The sequence below is a fragment of the Bos indicus genome, chromosome 8, assembly GCF_029378745.1.
Source record: "Bos indicus isolate NIAB-ARS_2022 breed Sahiwal x Tharparkar chromosome 8, NIAB-ARS_B.indTharparkar_mat_pri_1.0, whole genome shotgun sequence".
In the NCBI taxonomy this organism is placed as follows: domain Eukaryota; kingdom Metazoa; phylum Chordata; class Mammalia; order Artiodactyla; family Bovidae; genus Bos; species Bos indicus.
This window is the reverse complement of record NC_091767.1, coordinates 28,908,939-28,928,123: the sequence shown is the minus strand read 5'-3', so window position 1 is coordinate 28,928,123 and position 19,185 is coordinate 28,908,939. Positions and strand designations below refer to the sequence as shown.

The 19,185-nt window shown below is 44.0% G+C and overlaps 1 protein-coding gene across 2 annotated transcripts in view; it reads right to left on the bottom strand.

Moving 5' to 3' along the window:
• Nucleotides 1–12,798, bottom strand: part of TTC39B (tetratricopeptide repeat domain 39B) — a 156,232-nt gene extending 143,434 nt beyond the window's left edge. For both annotated transcript variants that reach the window (XM_019965912.2, XM_070794526.1), the window contains exon 1: nucleotides 12,538–12,798. In XM_019965912.2, coding sequence (XP_019821471.2) covers nucleotides 12,538–12,579 — 42 coding nt within the window. In that variant the 5' untranslated portion in view covers nucleotides 12,580–12,798. The remainder of the gene's footprint in view (nucleotides 1–12,537) is intronic.
• Between the last annotated feature and the right edge of the window lie 6,387 nt (nucleotides 12,799–19,185).

The following is a 19,185-nucleotide window of genomic DNA, read 5'->3' as shown; positions in this document are numbered from 1 at the left end:
CTAGTGGAAAGGGCACTGAATGCAGAAACACTTGGCTCCTAACCCTGACTCCATGCCTAAGAGAGCTGGGTCACCTTGGGTCGGTTACTGCCTGACTGTGTCTAGGCTATGTACTTCTGCAGAAGTTTCTCCCCTATGGACTGCAAAAATGAGGTAAAATTATATTTAGACACACTAAAACAGATTCCCCATCAAACCCACAAATAATAAACACTTGCAGCAATACTTTAAGGTAAAGCAGAAGGGAAAAGAGAACTAACACATTAAGGGTGCTACCATCAGCCCTGAATATTCATTAGAAGGACTGATGATGAAGCTGAAGCTGCAATACTTGGGCCACCTGATGCAAAGAGCCAACTCATTAGCAAAGACCCTGATGCTGGGAAAGAGTCAGAGCAGGAGGAGAAGGGGTTGACAGAGGACAAGATCATTGGGTAGCATCACTGACTCAATGCACATGAGTTTGAGCAAGCTCTAGGAGATGGTGAAGGACAGGGAAGCCTGGCGTGCTGCAGTCCATGGGGTCGCAAAGAGTTAGACAGGACCGAGCGACTGAACAAAAATGTGCCAGGTGCTTTGTAAAGCAGAGTCATTTCAACCTGGGTCAGCCTTATGGGGCAGGTATCATTATTCCTGTTTTATAGATGAAAAGCATTAGACAAATTTAATAACGTGTCCAAGGTCACACAGCAAATGGCACGAGAAGCCTAGATGGGAACCCAAGCCAGGAGCAGCTGGAGCAGCTATTCTTGAACAAGGGCCGGGCTGACGATTTTGCACAGAAAATGGCATCTGAGTGCTTCTGGGAGGGGGTCGTGGAGTCAGGCCTCACTCCCCTCTCATCAGGACTCTCCCACTCTGTCATCCATGTTGTCCGCCTCCTCTCAAAAAATATCCTACCCCATTTGGCTTGAGAAAAATAAAGTGAGACTCCGAGGTTTGTTGCTTTTAGTTCTGAGTGGAAAGACTGTGACTCATGCTTGGAAAAAAGACTAGGAAGCCCATAACTCTGGGCCAAAGCCGCATCTATAGAAGCGGAGCAAGAGAAAAGGAGGACAGAAGACACCCTCAGAGAAACCAGGACTGGTCCTGCGGACCGCACCAGAGTTGTGGGTCCAGGTAGCTGTGCGTCTGAGCACTTAGCTGAGGGTAAGAGTCTGTGTGACAAAACACAGTCTATGGAATTACTAGAACACGCCTGACTTGTCTGCCTCCTTAACCAGTGCATCTCAGTTTACAATCATCAGCTTAAAACTAAGTACTTTGGAAATGGGGCCAGGAAACAAGAAGATGAAACCAAGAAATGGGATTATCATTGCTTCTATTAAAAAAAAAAAGTAAAAGATACACATTTCCCATATGTGACAGGATACATCTGTCAAACAAGAAAATTGGAGGGAAAAAAACTCCTTAGCTGAGCGTTCAAGGCCTATCCGATTCTGCAGGAACACACACAGCAGCACTGCCTTCCTGCCTCTCACATATTCTTTGCTTCAACCTCCACCAAGCTTCCCCCATACTCCCCATTGCTCGTTCCCCATTGCTCCCTCTGCCTGAAGGAATCAAGCAGCGACTGGCTGCATGGTTGCCTGCTAAAATTCCACCCCTCAAACTCCAGATCAAATGTCATCTTCTAGACCATAGATGTCAGAGCTGAGAACTTCAGAAACAGATCATCAATGTCAACTGCTCCAGGTTACACAAGAGGAAACCAAGGCCCAAACTGGTTCAGTCACACAGCTGGGCAGTAAAGATGAGGTTTGGAAACCAAGTCAGCTGACTTGGGGGTGGGGGTAGGGAGACGTGTCACCACCATCCTCCAGGTGAGTGACTACCCCAGGAAAGCTCTCTTTTCCTCCTCCTCCCAGAGAACCAAGTGCCAACACACACTCTCCAAACTCCACTCCGTTCCAGGTGACAGTGGATTTTGTGTCTATATTCCTCGCCTGATCCACAGAGGTCAAAATCATGTCTTACCCATTATGTTATCCCAGTACCTAGCCAGGCCTGCACAGAATGGGCCTTCACGGCACTGTAACACTCATTCAACAAAACAAAATTCCAGAAATTCCCCTCCCTCCCCACCTCTGGGCCTGTCTCCCTCCAGGCAAGCCGCCTCCATGGTCTCCAGAGGAGCTACCTATAGCCCAAATCTCACCACACCTCTGCTCAGTTGAAACCCTTAAATGCCCACCGTGCACTACACAATATCCATGACTCCTCATGAAAAGCCTACAGGAGCCCTTCCTATCCTTCCAACCTCATTTCCTGCCACCAGGAGAACCACAATCACTTCTTCACTTCCATAAAACGTGTTAGTCGCTCAGTCATGTCCAACTCTTTGTGACCCCATGGACTCCCACCAGGCTCCTCTGTCCATGGGATTCTCCAGGCAAGAATACTGGAATGGGTTGCCATTCCCTTCTCCAGGGCATTTCCTGACCCGGGGAACAAACCCGGGTCTCTCGCATTGCAGGCGAATTCTTTACAGCCTGAGCCACCAGGGAAGCCCTTACTTCCATATCTTATGCCTGCTATTCCCTCTCTCCAGGATGCACTTCAGTCTCTTCTCCATGCCTAACCCCTTGTTCCTGCCAGATCCAGAATGTCTAAGAAATGGCCTCCTCGGGGACACCACCCCTGATTACCCATTCCCTCCCCTCACTCCGGATGAGATGCCCTCCTCCGTGCTCCCAAAGCACCCCAGCATCCCTCCTCCATAGTTCTCAGCAAAGAAAACTGCATCTATTTGTTCACACACCTGCCCCCACATCTCACTAGACATTACTGAGGACAGGAGCACCTGGCATAAACCCAATACATTGTTAAGACTGAATATTCTTCTCCCTCACTAGTTACAATCAGATCCAACAAATATACACAGTGCATTATTTTACTACAATATTTTACAACATACATCCACAGATCTCAGAAAAAAAAGAAAAAAAAAAGAGCTCTTACTACACACCCTCATCTTTCAATAACGAGCCAAAATGCGTAACGGCATTATGAACTGCTAGGCAGTCAACACATGAGAAGTCCCTTTGAGAGAGGTGTGGTGACCTAGCCAGTATGGTCAACCAGCCAGAGTCGCTCTGGGTGTGTGACTGACCCCCACTAGGCACGGGGATAGAAAAGAAGAGTTCTGACACAGTTGGTGATCAAGGTGGGGTCTGACAAAGGGAAGCCCTACAGGGTCCTGGGTACTCATCTCCTGGCAAGTGAGCACACAGTGACTTCAGGAGACCCTCCTGAGCTGGCAGCTAGGGCCACTGAGACTGGGAGCCAGGAAGCTGTCAACAGCCAGCCAGATGGAAACCGGGAGCCTCACAGAATTCACAGTATCCATTTCACACTGCAGATAATTACTAACAGCACCCGTGTGCAGGGAGCTAAGATGGGAGAGCAAGCAGTGCACCCAAAGAAGGACTGACTCCTGCCAAAGAAGCACACCTGCACTGCTGGACTCAGGAGGAGGGAGGCGATGTCGGGCAAAGGGGACAGGAGAGAAAATGAGGGCAAGTTTCACCCTCGTTTCTCATCTGAGAAAGTGGCATTCCCAGGAATAGATGAGCTTTCAAAAGACTCAAAACTGAACATGCCAAGAAAACTGCCTGTTCACTAGAGCTGACATCCAGGCTGACAATAAGCTGCTGCTAATTTTTCCCATCTTACTCACCTGCAGGACCAATTTACAACCTCCCTTCCACAACCTTGCCCAGATCCATTCACTCAGAAACAAATGGCCGAGCTCCCTCAATGAGGAAGGCACAGTGAGCCACGCAGGTGAGTTTTTTGTGCCTGAGGTCCGTGCCCTCCACACCCACTTGAAGGCTGAACCTTACCCACTCCTCTTCTCAGGTAACAGCACCTCCGCCAGCCGGCAGTCATCGGTGACTGGCTCCTCCCTTCCCCGACTCCACTGCCTTTCAAATAGGCCAATTCCTCCTCTCAGTTCTCGATGAGAAGTCCCTCCAGTCAGGCCTCCTCTCTTCAACCCCATAACTTTTGCTCCACCGCAGTCATCACTTCCCACTTGGAACTGTAGCAACAGCCTCTTTGCCCTTCCACCACCTCCACAGACTGGCTGCAGCAACTTCACCAGATTTAGCTTCCTAAAATAAGTATACCACTCTTGCCTAGTTAAGACACCCTCTGGGTCCTCATTTTTTGCACCTCTCAGCCCTCCAAGGCTCTCCACACTCGGAGCACCCTGCTGACCCCAGGGTGTGCTCTCCTCCCCGCCCACGCCTGGGCCTCATCACACTTGCTCCACCCAGCACATCCTTCTAACTCAGTTCAGGGAGCCAGATTCCTCCAGCTCCATTCTTCTTTCTCAAAATTACCTCTCCTATTGGGGTCTCTTGTGTTTCCATACACATCTTAAAATTTTGTGTTCTACTTCTGTGAAACATGCCATTGGTGATTTGATAGGAATCTGCAGGTTGCCTTAAGTAGTATGGTCATTTTAACAATATTGATTCTTCCAATCCAAGAACACAATATATATTTCCATCGGTTTGTGTCATCTTCCATTTTTTTTCATCAGGGTCTTACAGTTTTCAGAGTATAGGTCTTTGCCTTCTTAGGTAAATTTATTCCTAGATATTTTATTCTTTTTGATGCCATGGTAAATGGGATTGTTTCCTTTATATAAACACTACTATACACAAAACAGATAATCAACAAGGACCTCCTGTATAGCACAGGGAACTATACTCAAAATCTTGCAATAACCTAAAATGGAAAAGAATCTAAAATATATAAATACATACATATATATACATACATATATATATATACACAAATATACCTATATGTGTGTATATATAATGGAATAACTTTGCTGTACACCTGAAACTAACACAAATCAACAATACTTCAATAAAAAAAATTTTTAAAGACCCAGTTCAAATACCACCTCTTCTTTAAAGCCTTTGCATGTGTGCTAAGTCACTTCAGTCGTGTCCAACTCTTCATGACCTGACAGACGGTAGCTTGCCAAGCTCCTCTGTCCATGGGATTTCCCAGGCAAGAATACTGGAGTGGGTTGCCATGCCCTCCTCCAGGGGATCTTCCCAACACAGGGATCAAACCCAGAGATCAAACCCGCACCTCCTGCAGCTCCTGTATTGCAGGAGGATTCTTTACTGCTGAGCCACCTTTGCCAGCCCCTAAACGAAGGCAACCAACCATTCCTGTTTGGACCTGTTATCCTGGAGTAATTACTGAAAGCACCATATTGACTTTCCCAGGTCCCTGCTGTGGATGATAAACTATATGGCTCTCCTACCTAAAATCTGCGCTGTGCTATACTTAATCACTGAGTCGTATTTGTGACCCCCATGGACTGTAGCCCAGCAGGCTCCTCTGTCCGTGGGGATTCCCCAGGCAAGGATACTGGAGTTGGTTGCCACGCCCTCCTCCAAAGGATCTTCCCAACCCCTGGGAATCGAACCCAGATAGAACCCAACCCAGGGATCGAACCCATCACAGGCAGATTCATTACCATCTGAGCCACCAGGGAAGCCCACCTAAAATCTACCCTGACCCAAAGACAGCACTTGTTACTTGTCTCTTTCGCTACAGTGTGCGTTCCTCAAGAGCGATCAAGACATCTCATCTCCGTGTGGACTTCCAGCATCTGAAGACTGCCTGCACCTGGGGAGGTGCTCAGTGAGCACAAATGGAATGAAAGAATGAATCTGATTGGAAGAAAACTGTAGCAATCAGTTTTACCTAGACAGCATCTAAAATGCCACTAGGGAAATTTTCTAAATCACAATTAAACCAAAAAAATCCTGGGCAAAAAAAGCAAGCCATGGAAGCATCTGTCACATAAACCATTTCTTTCCCTAATCCAGTGTTTCTCAACTTTTTTTCAATATTGTCCTCCCACCTTGAAAGCCTTTTCAGACAGTTTTCTCCTAACCCTATGAAATGTTAATAGCACAGAAATATTTCTGTACTTTATACATAAAAAAGCAAGTATAAGGTTTACTCTTCTTATTCAAGAATAGGTTCAGAATGACAATAAAAATGTTAAATTACATTTTATATTTTAAGGTTACTAACATTAAACTTTATTACTGTATTTACTGAGCAACTTGCAATGCAATTTTAATGTAAAATATTATATATCAGATTACATATAAAAATTACCAATTTCTACATAATAATAGCAATGTAACCAAATTTTTCAAAGACTTTAAAAACTGCTCCTTTTCCAGCAAAGGTAAAACAATTGAAAAAAAGAAATCTTCCTAAACGTTATTTTTAATGAACTTAACTTTTGTTTTATATGAGAAAATCATTTTTAACTTATCCAGCTGCTAAATATTCATTCAGATATCATCAATATTTTTTCTTTTTGATACTTGACATAGTTATTGGTAAGCTCAATAACTCTAATAAATAAGAAAATAGAAACTACTTTTATTTAATTTTCAAATCCCAAGTCACACACAGAACAGTAAGGGCCAAACATAAGCACTTAACATCCACAAGACAGCCCAAAGCAGCCCATACATATAAGGAGGTCACCAAGATAGACAGACTTCAGGATTAAGCTATTGATGGTCAGAAAGGTCTACAGCGATAGCCATATATTTGCCATAGGTTTGTTTTTTTTTGTTTTTTTGTTTTTTTAATTTTTATTTTTAAACTTTACATAATTGTATTAGTTTTGCCAAATATCAAAATGAATCCACCACAGGCATACATGTGTTCCCCATCCTGAATGCCATAGGTTTGTAATAATGACCTTGTATACATTCTGTATATCTTCCATGAACTTCATGTCAAAGTTGCTTGTGTGATACACAAGAAAAACCAATGAGAGAAATTTAAATGTTAAGAAACAGTATTTTAGCCACCAAGGTTTGAAGGAATGTCTGGAACCACTGGAATGTCTAAGAAGTTTCTGTCTTCCTCCAGAACCAATTTTTGCTGCCTCTGAGGTTGCAAGCCCTAACCTCTTATGGTTCCCACATTTTTCCTCCTAGCACCTAAAGATAAAAAAACAAAAACACCAGTTTACCTAAGAAAACACCCATTCCACAGCTATCATAAGAGCCCCACTACTACCATCATCTCCTTGGGTACTTCAAAGGAAAAGGGATTCCCATGTTATCAGCATTTTCCCAAAAAAAGGAGCCTCCCTGCCTCTAAACATATAGACTTTAAGAGCTTGGAAGAATACTCAGGGCTCATGGCACCCATTCATCTTCAGATGAGGAAACATAGAAGAGCAATAAGAGGTTGAGAGCCTGGGTTAGTCAAGGTCACTCTTATCGTTATAGATAGAGACCTCGTCAGTCTAGGTCCCTGTTGTATCTTCAAGCTAGCACCAGGCTGGGCACATAACATAATCAGATGTTTGTACACTTAATGAATGAATGGCTATTGGGTAAATGAGTGACAGATTTGAGAGCCCAGTTCACCTAATTCCTAACCTACTACTTTTCCAACCAAACCACCTGGTCCCCTTTTACTTCCATATGAATATCAAATAGTGACCTCAGTCAGTCAGTTCAGGTGCTCAGTCGTGTCTGACTCTCTGCAACCCCATGAATCGCAGCATGCCAGGCCTCCCTGTCCATCACCAACTCCCAGAGTTCATTCAAACTCACATCCATCGAGTCGGTGATGCCATCCAGCCATTTCATCCTCTGTCATCCCCTTCTCCTCCTGCCCCCAATCCCTCCCAGCATCAGAGTCTTTTCCAATGAGTCAACTCTTCGCATGAGGTGGCCAAAGTACTGGAGTTTCAGCTTTAGCATCATTCCTTCCAAAGAACACCCAGGACTGATCTCCTTTAGAATGGACTGGTTGGATCTCCTTGCAGTCCAAGGGACTCTCAAGAGTCTTCTCCAACACCACAGTTCAAAAGCATCAATTCTTCGGCGCTCAGCTTTCTTCAGTCCAACTCTCACATCCATACATGACCACTGGAAAAACCATAGCCTTGAGTAGACGGACTTTTGTTGGCAAAGTAATGTCTCTGCTTTTGAATATGCTCTCTAGGTTGGTCATAACTTTCCTTCCAAGGAGTAAGCGTCTTTTAATTTCATGGCTGCAGTCACCATCTGCAGTGATTTTGGAGCCCCGAAAAATAAAGCCTGACACTGTTTCCACTGTTTGCCCATCTATTTGCCATGAAGTGATGGGACCAGATGCCATGATCTTCGTTTTCTGAATGTTGAGCTTTAAGCCCACTTTTTCACTTTCCTCTTTCACTTTCATCGAGAGGCTTTTTAGTTCCTCTTCACTTTCTGCCATAAGGGTGGTGTTATCTGCATATCTGAGGTGATTGATACTTCTCCCAGCAATCTTGATTCCAGCTTGTGCTTCTTCCAGCCCAGCGTTTCTCATGATGTACTCTGCATAGAAGTTAAATAAGCAGGATGACAATACACAGCCTTGACGTACTCCTTTTCCTATTTGGAACCAGTCTGTTGTTCCATGTCCAGTTCTAACTGTTGCTTCCTGACCTGCATACAGGCTTCTCAAGAGGCAGGTCAGGTGGTCTGGGATTCCCATCTCTTTCAGAATTTTCCACAGTTTATTGTGATCCACACAGTCAAAGGCTTTGGCATAGTCAATAAAGCAGAAATAGATGTTTTTCTGCAACTCTCTTGCTTTTTTCATGATCCAGCGGATGTTGGCAATTTAATCTCTGGTTCCTCTGCCTTTTCTAAAACCAGCTTGAACATCTGGAAGTTCACGGTTCAGGTATTGCTGAAGCCTGACTTGAAGAATTTTGAGCATTACTTTACTAGCGTGTGAGATGAGTGCAACTGTGCGGTAGTTTGAGCATTCTTTGGCATTGCCTTTCTTTGGGAGTTGGAATGAAAACTGACCTTTTCCAGTCCTGTGGCCACTGCTGAGGTTTCCAAATTTGCTGGCATATTGAGTACAGCACTTTCACAGCATCATCTTTCAGGATTTGAAATAGCTCAACTGGAATTCCATCACCTCCACTAGCTTTGTTTGTAGTGATGCTATCTAAGGCCCACTTGACTTCACATTCCAGGATGTTTGGCTCTAGGTGCGTGATCATACCATCGTGATTATCTTGGTCGTGAAGATCTTTTTTGTACAGTTCTTCCATGTATTCTTGCCACCTCTTCTTAGTATCTTCTGCTTCTGTTAGATCCATACCATTTCTGTCCTTTATCGAGCCCATCTTTGCATGAAATGTTCCCTTCATATCTTTAATTTTCTTGAAGAGATCTCTAGTCTTTCCCATTCTGTTGTTTTCCTCTATTTCTTTGCATTGATCGCTGAGGAAGGCTTTCTTATCTTTCCTTGCTATTCTTTGGCATCTGCATTCGAATGGGTATATCTTTCCTTTTTTCCTTTGCTTTTCGCTTCTCTTCTTTTCACAACTATTTGTAAGGCTTCCCCAAACAGCCATTTTGCTTTTTTGCATTTCTTTTCCATGGGGATGGTCTTGATCCCTGTCTCCTGTACAATGTCACGAACCTTAGTCCATAGTTCATCAGGCACTCTATCTATCAGATCTAGTCCTTTAAATCTATTTCTCACTTCCACTGTATAATCAGGGATTTGATTTAGGTCATACCTGAGTAGTCTAATGGTTTTCCCTACTTTCTTCAATTTAAGTCTGAATTTGGCAATAAAGACCATCAAATCTAAATTAAGTGCTTGAAAAGCTTCCAAGCTCTTTTAGTTTCACACATCCAGTAAGTTTAAGAGCAGGGTCTTGTGCACCTGTGGTAGAGCACTTCAGCCCATTGAAAGTGAGGGACTTTCCACAAATGAGCTAAGGGTACCGGGTCTACAAGGCAACATTTCTTACTTGCTTACCCCACCTTGAGCTCTTTTCTAGAGTTCTTTTTCACATGCCACATCTCCATACCCAAACTGAGAACCGCAGAAAGTCAAAACTGCCTTCCCTTTCTAAGGCACCTGCCATGTTTAAGCACAAAGCAAATGTTCAGTAAATGTTTGCAACATTTATTCTGGTGGAAGCAGGGCATCATGAGGGACAAAAGCAGATTTGGCATGAACAAAGGAATTCGGTTTGTACTTTGCTCATTTCCTAGAACCAGTATAGTACCTAACATGTAACAGGGGAGTAATAGTTGGGGGATTTTAAAAAATGAATAAAAGATATGGCCAAAAGTGAGTAATTATTAAGCTTTGTCTTCAATTCTGTAGTCATTCATTCACTCCACAAATACATATTACCAACTATCTTGTGTGCTAGGCTCTCTGCTGCTTTGAAACCTAATTTCCCCCACAGAGTTAGAGCCATCCTCCCTAGCCAACGCCTGGCATTCGGTTCACCTTGCAGGCAGAGGGCACAGCTAGCGTAGCCCTATGTTTCAATACCTATCATTCAAGCATTCTATCCCAACAGTGCCCTGAACTAAACAATTATATCTAAGTGTTGCAAAACAAATAATCACAATTAAGGGTTGCAAATCTTTTTCATCAAGCCCAGGAATTTAAGTTTTTTACTCCACATTTACTAGCTACTCCCAATCTTATTTCCTCAGGCATAACGCTGATTAAAATTGTTATACATAGAAAAGTGGCTGGAAACTAGGCTAGCACATCAGATTGAGACCACACTGTAAAGAGCCTTGCATGCCAAGAACGTACGTGCGTGCTAAGTTGCTTCTGTTGTGTCCAAATCTTTGCAACCCTATGGACTGTAGCTTGCCAGGCTCCTCTGTCTGTGGGATTTTCCAGGCAAGAATACTGGAGTGGGCTGCCATGCCCTCCTCCAGGGGATCTTCCTGACCCAGGGATAGAAACCAGGTCTCCTGCACTGGCAGGTGGATTCTTTACCACTGAGCTACCGGGAGAAGCCCCATGCCAAGAACATGGATAGTTAATTTAATATACAGCTGTGCTGTGCTAAGTCCCTTCAGTCCTATCCAACTCTTTGTGACCTCATGGACTGTAGCCCACCTGGCTCCTCTGTTCATGGGATTCTCCAGGCAACAGTAGTGGAGTGGGTTGCCACGCCCTCCTCCAGGGGAATCTTCTCAACCCAGGTATTGAAACTGCATCTCCTATGTCTCCTGCATTGGCAGGCAGGTTCTTTACCACTAGGGCCATACAGCAGAGAGTCATAAAAACCTTTAAGGGAAACAGTGAATGTATAGTCAGAGCACCAAGAAAGTGTTATGTTATCTTTTACGGAAAAGATCTAAGACAAGAGGAAAGAAAAAAAGCTGGCTCCAGGTCATACCAAAAAGACAATCTAAAGCTACAAATAAAGAAAGGCTGTCACAGATGAAAATGGCAACGAATAAGCCATTTCATCCTTTGCTTTTATGTGTAACTTAAAAGTTTCAACAATAGACGCAGCCATGCAAACTCTAGTTCATTGATCGGTCGTTTGAAGTCCTCCTTGGAAGGCACAGGCTGTAAGAAAGCTTCTGGACAGTCCGGCGTGCCCTCTTGGCGGCCAGTCGTGTAAAAGAGCTGGAGCTTAGGTTTTGTTTTGTTAAGGGCTACATTTAAAACACAGTATTAGTTGCCAGAAGTTTCTCGACATTGAAAAGATGGGCAGGAATCTTAGCCCGCCAACTCCAAGATCTTCCACTATTGCATCATTTGAAATGAAGCCTCCTCAGGCAACGACTTGTAAAATTCAAGTCAGGTAAAATGGCAGCAGCTGCTGCCGGCCGGCAGCTTCAACTTCAAGAGCGAATAAGAGAGCGTGTATCTGCGGAGCTGCCAACTGCTCACAGCAAGTCAATAAATCTACAGGTCCTGCGCGCGCGCCCGAGGGTGCTCAGACCCCGGCGCGCCAGCCACAGGAGGAAGTGGCTAATTACTTAAAGACAGTACAGAGACCGCAGTTGAAGGTCGGAGTCGGTTCTCCCCGCGCCTTCCCTCCGTCTACCACCCACTCTGGAAATCTGATGGTGAAAGCACCAATTTCTAGGCTGCTGCTCCAGGCCCCTAGCCCTCCGACCCAAGGACAGCTCTGCCTTGCCCGCTGGTGCAGACAACCGGAGGGCTCCTTCTTCCTCCTGCTGGCCCCCTCCTCTCATCGACTGCAAGCCCTTCGATTCTGCCACCGAAAACTTCCATAGAAGGTGAGATTCCCAGATCAGGAGACGGTTCCACAAACTCCAAAGCGCTAGTGTCGGAACTTCAGGGTCAGACCGGTAATGCCTAGGCGTCCCTAGTAAAGCTCAGAACTGCTCTATACTGCGGGTCCTGCGTTCCGCGCGCTCGCACCCATCCACTAGCCGCCCGGACGCGGTGCCCTCGCTTCCCACGATCCTAGGCGTGATGCTTGGAACCTCAGCAGCGCCTCCAATCCGAGCGCCGCAGAGACCCTCCTCGCTCCAGCAGGGACGGACTTCCCAAGGTCGGGTGTCCCCACTCGCAACCCCCGTCTCCTCCGGTCGGGAGACTGTAGGTTCCAGACGGGCAACCAAGGGGGCGGGGCCTTGGCCGTCCCCGCCGAGCTCGCTCAACCCTGCAGAGCTCGCTCACCCCTCCCGGGCTCCAGGGGTAGTGCCCACACTCCCCACCGGCCAGTACCTCGTCCACTTCCAACTCTGCTCCGTTGCCGACGAGCGCCATGTTCCTCCTCCGGCTGCCGCCGCCCAAAAACCAAACAGGTTGCTCGGAACCAACTCAGTTTCTCAGCCCGGGGCTCAGCCCAGCGCCAGCAAGGGAGGAAGAGGGCGGCCCAGGGCCCCCGCCGGGTCCCGGGCGGGGCCAGCGCGCTGCTGAGCAAGTGCTTTCCCCGCCCCCGGCGCCTGCACATCCGCCGAGCATCCATTTCTCAAGCCGGCGCCGGGTGGCCCCCTCGACATAAGCTCCGCCCCTTGCAGGCCTCGCCCCACCCTCTACGAGGCTCTGACTAGAGAAGCCAATCAGATTCTTGCAACGCGTCTCCACCTCCAGGCAGCATCCACTTCGGATCCACTTGGGCGGGGTCATTCCATGGGCGGAGTCACTTTGTGGGCGGAGTCACTCGGGAACCTCGCAGGTCTCTCGCACCCTGTGGAAAGGTATTGAATACCTAGGAGTATTCTAGCGCTCTGTGCGGAGGCTATTGCTCGCCACCGGCCAAGAGAGCACAAACTTAGCGTGGCCAAAATGAAAGCCACGGTATCCCCGAGGCCCATTTGAAGTGTCCACCTGGTCCCTGAGCCAATGCCAAGTCCCTTCCCCCGCCAAGTGGGCACTGCGTCTCGCAAATGGCGAGGCAACCTCGCGTCAAGGTCACCAGTCACCCAGAGGTTTTTGTCATTCCACCTACCCAGACACTGAGGGACATCGTCTTCTCATACAGGGATGATATGTTTGCTTCTGTGTATGTCTGATAAATTAAAAATCATGGGACAGATACTTATGCAACTTAGAGTTCTCTTCTTCCAATATCTGTCACAATGACCCCTTTTGTAATCCCAAATATATGTGCATAAGTCGTGTTTAAACTATATACCCATGAGGGTAGGGATGCTGTGTCTTCTTGAAAGTTGTATTCCCAGCACCTAGAACAGTGCCTTGCAGTGGGTGCTCCAAAAATATTTACTGGCTTCCTTTAGAAATTGATTCCTGTGTCTAACACAACTGGAAAATTATATGCTGTATTTTAGGGGTATTGGGGGGGCATTAGTCAGCTTTGTTTTACATACAATAAAATTCACCAATTTTAAGCTTCTAACTTGATAAATGTTTACAAAACACCATTCCAATCATAATTTAGAACACACCCATAAAGTTTCCTGTGCCTGTTTGCCATCAATTTCTTTTGCCCACTCTCTGGCCTGGGACAACCACTGATCTGCTTTCTATCACTTCATTTTGCCTTTTCGAGAATTTCATATCTATAAGTCAATCATAGGGCACATGGTCTTTTGTGTCTGGCTCATGACAGGCATTTAACGGTCATCCAGTGACAACTATAAAGATTGCTAACATTTATTGAGTACTTCCTACATGCCAGGACTATCCTGAGCCCCTTGTTTAACTTACCTCATCTATCCTTTGCCCCATGAAGTAGATACTGTTAACTTACAGATGAGTAAAATGAGGCTCACAGGGTTCAAGTAATTTGTTTGCAGTCAGACATCTATTAAGGAAGTAAGGATGCCAGAATCTGAACTTCAGCATTCTGACTTAATGGTGTGGTGGTAACCATTGTTCCATACTGCCTCCAACCACCACCTTCCCCTTCTTTCTCCCTATTTCAGTAGAACAGCTGCCTGCACATGTCTGTTACATGTACTTTCAGTGAGTCAACTTTGCATCCTTGAAACTTGCTCTACAGTTTTAATGAGTCACTACGTACCTTTATACTAGAAAAATGAAATTGTTCTGCCTCACAAACAGATTAGATTATGGTGATGACTGCACAACTGTATGATTCATTACAAATCCTTGAATTGTATAATGTAATGGGTGGATTTTATGCCCCTATATATTATATTTCAGTATCACAACTTTTAAAAACAGGCTAATACATTCTTGCAGCACTCTTAGAATCAGGTATGTGTGGTTAGAAGGGACCTGGGGTCATTTAATTACAATACCCCTGAAAGTTTCCATTCCTCCCCCAACCTCCTGTTTATACTTAGCTTTCTGAGGCTGGATTTCCTGTCTGGGTCCAGATCCTACTCCTTATTGCTCATGCATGATTCCATTTTTTAAAGTTCATTGGCTCCCAAATTAATACCACATTTTTTAACATTAAGCCATCTTGTGGTGGCTTCTTCCTCTCCCGTATACTTTGTTATTTTCTTTCCATTTCAACTCCTCAAATTTTAAGGAGATACAAAAGAACTTGGCTTTAATGAGTGGCATGATGATGTCAAAGTGAGAATCAAGTTTAATTTTTCAGAAATCATTCTTATAAATAAAAGTTGGTAGTTTTTTTTTAAATCAGAAACCAAATCTGAAACCCTGTGTATTTTAAATTCATGTCACTAGATGAGTAGCATTCCTGTTTCTGAGGAAGCCAATTATGAACACAGAATTAATAAGTGTGGCCTAGCCCCTAGAACATCTAATCAAATTTGCTGTGCTCATGGCAGATGCCAACTTCTCCTTCTTGCATATGTGCGATCCTATAAGATTATGAATCACAAATATAAAAGATCTTTTTGCAAAGAATAATTAAAATGGATTCATTTCTGTAACAGAATTCCCCTTTCCAGTTTGCTGATCATGATGTACTCTATCAGTCAAGTGAGATTCGTCAAATATCCCATTTCCCAAAAGAAGCTAGAATAGAGGTTCCACAGAAGCAGTGTCTGAATTTTTTTTTTTTTTGAAGATACGTCTACTGGGAGCTGTTGGAGTTTCAAATTAAACCTAATCATGCAGACAATATAATCTTTATTATTCCTAAACCTGTTACCTTTAGCACTTGTAAGGTTTTTTTTTAGTTGATGTATATGTGCTAAGTCACTTCAGTCATGTCTGACTCTTTGCAACCCTATGGACTGTAGCCCTCCTGGCTTCTCTGTCCATGGGATACTCCAGGCAAGAATACTAGAGTAGGTAGCCATGCCCTCTTCCAGGGAATCTTCCTGACCCAGGGATCAAACCTGAATCTCTTATGTGTCCTGCATTGGCAGGCGAGTTCTTTACCACTAGCACCACCTGGAAAGCCCTTTTTAGTACCTTCATCATTTGTGTAGGAGAGAGAATGATTTTGCATATAGAACTGAAAAATTTTAGATGCTTGTATCGTATCATTGTAAGTCATGCATTTGTCAGTGGCTTTGTCTCACATTCATATCTTAGCTCAACAAGGAGAACTTCCCCTTCTAAATTATCCCTCCTTCTCTGTCACCCACAAAGTGTCTTCCTGCTGCCTTAGCACTTACCACTATCTGAAAATATCTTGTTCATTTTTCCGTTTACTTGCTTATGATCTATCTCCGTCAACAACAACATCCGCACGTTAGCTGTGATGTAAGCTCCATGAGGGAAGGAACCTTGTGTTTTGTGTCTGCAACAAAACCCTAATGCCTAACACTTAATGAATATTTCATAAAAGGTTATTGAGTGAATGAATGAAAGTATATAAAGTTCACAGTACACAGAGCATTTTGTTTAGACCTAGTAATGTCAATGTTTCAACACAGTGATTTTTTAAAAACAGAGAAAACCAGTAAAGATGGAGAGTAAAGAATGCAAATTACATGAAGTCTAAAAAGTAAATACTGTTTTTCTTAGGGTGATGTGGCAGGCATGATGACTATCTTTAATGCCTCCTCTTTTTCTTTTTTTTTTTCAAAATTATACAAGAGCTAAGCACTTAAAGGTCCCTTAAGTGATCTAAAAGAGTTTAATTCTTGTCACTGGGAGAGGCTTAAATGCTACGGGGGAAAAAAACCTCATTATTTAAGTGGAGACTGAAATCCTCCCTTAAGAATATCCCTGTTCTCAGCATTTGGAGCTGCGTAAACACTCATTTTGCCCCATTTATCAGTTGTTCACTTTTTCACACACATACAAATAATCTTTCCCATCACTTTCGTATTTATTTTCACTATTTCTCTTTAGATTAATCTCACTTTTTCCAGATGAGGAGACACTCACGGAAGAGAAAAGCAGAACAGAGACTAATTGTGGCAATATGAAACCTCTGAGTGCAGCATTGAGAATTTAAAAAACAAGAATAAATAAGGAATCTGCGGCAGAGGCTGCTCATTGCTACCCAATGTTCGTTCTCCCTTTCTTCTATTGGTAAGAGAACCTGAGTTTATATAAGGCAGCGTGGTGTCCAGCTAAAAGGTTGCATTTTCAAGAACTCCTTCACAGCTAGAAATGGCCAATGTAACTAAATTTCAGACAATGAAATATATTTTACTTCCAGAAAGGCTATTTAAAGGGAAATGACTGAACAGAGGCATATGGTACCTTTCCCTTCTGCCTCTTCTCCTTCCCACAGCCTGGAACAGATGCAATGGGTGGAGCTCCTGCTGCCCTTTTGGACCATGAAGTAATACCTTGAGAATGGAAGCCATAAACTAGAAAAGTGGAACAAAAAGAAAGAGTCTGGATTCTTGATGACTATGGAGCTGCTATACAAGCACTTGATCACCAACCTCCAGATTTCTACTATTCTAAATTATTACTAATTATATTCAACTACTACCTTAAGTCACCACTATACTGAGCTTTCTGTTAGATGCAAACAATCTTAAATCTATATGTAGAAGTATATAATTCAAAGTGTTATTAGGTGTTCTAGGCTCCCGTATACCTTCCCACTGACTTCAGCTGAAGCATTTGGAACTTCTACCCAATGTTGGATTGGAGTAGACTACTTGGAGCAGTTTTTAAAGTCATGTACACCTTCTTTCCTGAAGATATGTTCTTCAAGTCCTCTTTCTCCCGGTTCTGTTGTGCCTTCTTTTCTGGCATATTTCCCCTCATATTGCTAGACTCTGTTATTGTCCTACAATCCAAATATTCTCCAGATTCTGAAATATATTGATACTAGCATCTTTTTTATGATATTCTTATTTTGTTTCATGACAGTTTTAGTAAACCAATAATTTTTTTTGGCCATCTTCAGCAATTCTATTCTCATAGCCTCTTATAGACCTAGTATTTACCATGTTTCTTCCTTTTTTGTTTAGCTTTGTGTTTTGGCCATGTCTCATGGCATGAGAAATCCTAGTTCTCAAACAGAAATTGAACCTGTGCCTCCTGCTGTGGAAGTGTGCAGCCTTAACCACTGGACCTCAGGGAAGTCCCTATAACACTTCTGATTGAACACTTTGGTTTTATGTTAGGCAGTTCCTGTAACCACTGAGAGGAGTCACATACAAACCTTCTCCGTAAGACATACACAGAGCCAACATCTATATTCTAAAATCAGTTTTGACTTAGCACTACAATGTAGCTCTGAGTGTCTCTAAAGCAATGGCTCTCAAACTTGAGCACATCAGAATCACTCAGAGGGCTTGTTAAAACACAGGTTGCTGCTTGTAGTCCCCAGAGTTTCTGATTAGACAAGTCTGGGGTGGATCTGCCTATTGCTGTGGCTGCTGCTATGAATTCAAGAGCCAGGTCTAGAGAACTGCTGCTCTAGATCGTGGCCAGCAACTTGAGTCCCTCAGGCACAAGCAGCCTACCTGGCAGATACAGCACACCCACTAAAGGTTCAAGATGAAACACTAGATAAGTGCTTTGTGCTGCTACTTAGCATACAAGGACTCACATTCTATGTAAAAGAAAAAGCTGTGACCGTTTCCTCCTTGATATTCTTTCAACAATAAGGAAAACAATTAAAGTGGTGAGACTATAGCTTTATTTTCGTGTGATTCAATAAAACCACTTTCATTTTATTTTCATCAATTTTTACTTTTGTCAAGTGACCGACATAAAAAAGAGGTAGGTCCTCACTGCTCCAAGAGAGCCTGACTTCCACACAGATACAGGACCATCAACAATTAAGCCTCATCTCCTAGTTCCTTGAGATATTGATTTGTGATCTTTTTTTTTTAATTAATTTATTTTTAACTGGAGGATAATTGCTTTACAATGATTTGTGATCTTAAACAACCCACTTCAATCCTTTCAGGTTTTTTTGTGGCAACAAATATAGAATGAGTATTTCCCTGGTGGCACAGTGGATAAGTATCCACCTGCCAATGCAGGAAACGCAGGTTCGATCCCTGGTCCGGGAAGATTCCACATCCTGCGGAGCAACTAAGCCCATGTGCCGCCACTACTACGCAGCCACTGCCCGCCTCCCTTCCCAAGAAGCCCCTACAGAACCTATGCTCCACAACAAGAGAAGCCATAGCAATGAGAAGTCCACACACCTCAACTAGAGAGTAGCCGCTGCTGGCTGCAACTAGAGAAAGCCTGTGCAAAGCGACGAAGACCCAACGCAGCCAAAAATAAATAAATCTTTCCTTAAAAAGTTATAAAAAATATAGAATAAGGACATGACTTTCCATATCCATAAGACTAAAATCCTGGGATTTACTTGGAGTAAAGGACACTCTCTTTGACTCGCAGTTATGAGAGAGTGGGATGTGGTAACAGGAAGCAGCCAAGAAGGCAATTTTACATGTTCCCACATTACCAGGTAACTCAAGGAATTCCACCCCCACCATACTAGCTAATATGCTTGGGGTGGGGGAGACTTTTAAGGAGAAATAATTTACACTATTCTCTATACTCTATTTATATACCATCACTGCTTTTTGA